At 43.0% G+C, this 3609-nt stretch overlaps 1 protein-coding gene across 1 annotated transcript; it reads left to right on the plus strand.

Moving 5' to 3' along the window:
• The first annotated feature begins 1314 nt into the window (after positions 1-1314).
• On the plus strand, positions 1315-3306 carry LOC135207883 (dnaJ homolog subfamily B member 4-like). Its single transcript, XM_064239782.1, has one exon. The coding sequence runs from the start codon at positions 1460-1462 to the stop codon at positions 2522-2524; it is 1065 nt and encodes a 354-aa protein (XP_064095852.1). The 5' UTR covers positions 1315-1459; the 3' UTR covers positions 2525-3306.
• The last annotated feature ends 303 nt before the right edge of the window (positions 3307-3609 follow it).

A 3609-nucleotide genomic window follows, 5' to 3' on the forward strand; every position in this document is an offset into this window, starting at 1 on the left:
GAGAGAGAGAGAGAGAGAGAGAGAGAGAGAGAGAGAGAGAGAGAGACTATAATACTAATTCCCCACACAAAAACACACATGTATATATACATATTTTATACACACATTATTTATATGTGTGTGTTTTGATAGATATATAGATAGATAGAGAAGGAATTTATAACTGCGCGGAAATTACCAGATACAAAGATACAATACTACTCTTAACAGTCATTTTCTAGTCCAATGAATCACGACTTCCGATAAAAGAGCGCCACGTACGACTTGATAATCGCCCCACTGCCACCAGATGTTTCTCGAGGCGAAGAGCGCTTTGCGCAATACAGAAAATTAGGTGTGTGAGTACGAAGTAAAGTATGACATAAGTAAGAAGAAAGTGAAGATTGGCTTCATTACCATTCTACGGAGGTTACGTAGGATTTGAATCACATGCTCTCGTGCGTGCAAAAGAAATGCATAACTATTTATATCAGTGATGTCATAAAAATATACAAGTGCAAAAATGTTTTTGCTGCTCCTCCAGGATTTGTGCGACTTTTATGACAAGGCATCAAAGTCAAAAGTACCTCTGCTTGTATTTATCGATACACGAAAGCAAAAGTATTCATGACTCAACTTTTCGTCACGGGTGAGATCGTCCTTGGAAAATAGTCATAAAACAAACTCATACACACACAGCTTTTTGTAACTAACAGCTTCCCCAGTACACGAAAGGAGGCACTTGAAGACTGCCGCCTTTTAACATCGAGTGAAGATGACAGAAAAGACGACGGCTTTCGAGAAACCTAGAACCTTACAAACAAGGTTTAAAGAATAGACCTTGCGTAAAAAATACATCCATATTGTATAATGTTACCATACAGCCTGGTAGTACGATTAATATGACGAATCTTCTTAAAGGTTGCATGATGATGCCATTATGTTATTTGTAATCTATGAAAGGCTTACAGCCGACCTTACAACAATCTACAAAAGGCTGGCAGCTTTATCAACGGAAAAGATTTGGATAGGGAAGTGGCAACCGTTTTAAATGTCCCGCGGAAGATGCGTCATCTCCTACGAACAACTTCCTCCATTCATTGCGACGCAACGCTAATTCTACTAAAAGACATTTCCATGTGACATTCCTCTTATGACTTACATAATAAAATAAAAGTGGAATTCATTCCGTATTAGTTAACTTCTGTAAACTTATTAATTTTGTAAAGTTAGAGACTCGTGGGAAAAAAAATCGTCCCCAGCGTTACTGGAATGCGAACGAACATTCTCGAAACTCCCAGATAGTTCGTTCAGCATTGAATAAAGTGTGTCAGCGGCCGACCGAGCTCAGTTGATCGCAAGACAGCAGACGAGAAACACCGTACCCGAGTTCATAGGCACGATACTTTATCGTGGTATCTGTGATACTGCCAGTGGAACTTTAGTGTTGTGAATTGTACTTCAAATTTAACAGGGCATCATGGGCAAGGATTACTACAAGATTCTGGGCATCTCCAAAGGTGCCTCAGATGAGGATATTAAAAAGGCTTACAGAAAAATGGCCCTGAAATACCATCCGGACAAGAATAAGTCAGCAGATGCCGAGGAGAAGTTCAAAGCCATCGCAGAGGCCTACGAAGTGTTGAGTGACAAGAAGAAGAGAGATATTTACGACCAATATGGTGAAGAAGGCCTGAAGGGCGGGGTGCCAGGCAGCGGAGGGGGTGACGGAACCCACTTCACGTACACCTTCTCCGGCGACCCCAGGGCCACTTTCCAACAGTTCTTCGGCACCAATGACCCATTTGCTCACTTCTTCAACATGGGTGTCGACGGCCACGGTCCCCACGTCTTCGACGACATGGATGTCGACGATGATCCCTTCATCAGCATGATGGGAGGAGGCGTCGGTGGTCCTCGGATGGGGGGTACCCGCCGCGCTTTCAGTTTCAATCCCCACGATACCTCCAGACCCCACGGGGGGAAGGGACGCCACCAGGACCCCGCCATCACCAGGGACCTGTACGTGACCCTCGAAGAAGTGGCCAAGGGAGTGACCAGGAAGATGAAGATCACGCGGAACGTGTCCAGCAGCGACGGGAGGTCCACCAGGAGAGAGGAGAAGATTCTCACCATCGACATCAAGCCCGGCTGGAAGGAAGGAACCAAGATCACCTTCGAAAAGGAGGGCGACCAGGTGCCCGGCAAGATCCCCGCTGACATCATCTTCGTTATAAGGGACAAACCTCACCCGACGTTCAAGAGAGACGGTGCCAACTTGATCTACTCGGCCAAAATCCCCCTCAGGGACGCCCTCTGTGGTACCAGAGTGTCCGTCCCCACCTTGGAGGGCCAGAAGGTCACGCTCAACTTCAGCAACGAGATCATCAAGCCCCAGACAACGAAGAGACTCCAAGGATACGGTCTGCCCTTCCCCAAGGACCCCACGAGAAAAGGTGATATCATCGTCCACTTTGACATTCAGTTCCCGAACACCCTGTCGGAAAGCGCCAAAGAAATCCTCTCCGAAGTATTGCCGTTTTAAGCGAATCAGGAAACCGTCCGTGTACATTTAAATCCGCGCCCTTGACGCAGGAGAGCCCATCTCCGTGGGCGACCCCTTGACACACGCCCATTCCGCGGGCGGAAGTCAAAGCACCGGTGAGGTGCAGCAGCTGCTGTGAGGTGCGATGTGGGCGTCGAAGTGATGATGACATCACTGGCACTACAGACGTGCGGCCCTTGGACTGAATGTGGATGTGTGTGCGCGCGTGTGTGTGTGTCTGTGCGCGACTTAGAATTGGACGAATGTGGATGTTGCCCAGAAAGCATTTTCTAAGTCACTGTATTATAAGGATTTGCTTCTGCTTTAAGTAACCCGCTACTTAGAAGTGTAGAGGAACTGTTTTTCCTTTTTTATATCGCCTCGAAGTCTGCATTTGAGTGGAGATAACTGTCGGCTAAAAATAGAATGGAGGAATTTGGCAGCTTTTTTTATGTTATGGAATGTAAGGTAGATCTGAATTGGGACGAGAGTTTTTATAACGTGTATATAATTATATAGTTATGTAGAATATATAATTTTATTTATATTTGTTCGTCGTCATAATGTCAAGTCCTTGTATCAAGGGTCCATATTTTTGTAGTGATAATTCATTATTCATGAAATTAAAACTTCCGTCTTCCATATTGTATGCAAAGATTTTTTGTTTATTTTAAGTTTTATTATAATAATTGCACAAATATTCTGTGTGCAACTTTCATGACACCAAAGAATCTTATGTCATTTATGATGTAAGTTACAAATAAAGAATCTATTTTGTATAAGCATCTTTCAGTCTTCCATCAATATTTTACCAAAAATGTACGGTGAATATCAGACAAATCTGGCACAACTGAAAAGTCAGAGGATAATATAAAATCAAAGTAAAAGTATTACTGATAGTTGATTTTGAAAAACATTCTGAAAATACACCACAAAATTATTATGTATATTTCAAATTATAAAAAAAATAGATGTACCTTTCTTTACTAGTCTTACAAAACAACTTGAAAATCATGGCTTGATTTGAACGTGACTGCAATTAAAGAAAACATATACAAGGAGTCTTACAATGTTACCAATATTTT

This window comes from Macrobrachium nipponense, chromosome 34 (genome assembly GCF_015104395.2).
Source record: "Macrobrachium nipponense isolate FS-2020 chromosome 34, ASM1510439v2, whole genome shotgun sequence".
NCBI classification, from domain to species: domain Eukaryota; kingdom Metazoa; phylum Arthropoda; class Malacostraca; order Decapoda; family Palaemonidae; genus Macrobrachium; species Macrobrachium nipponense.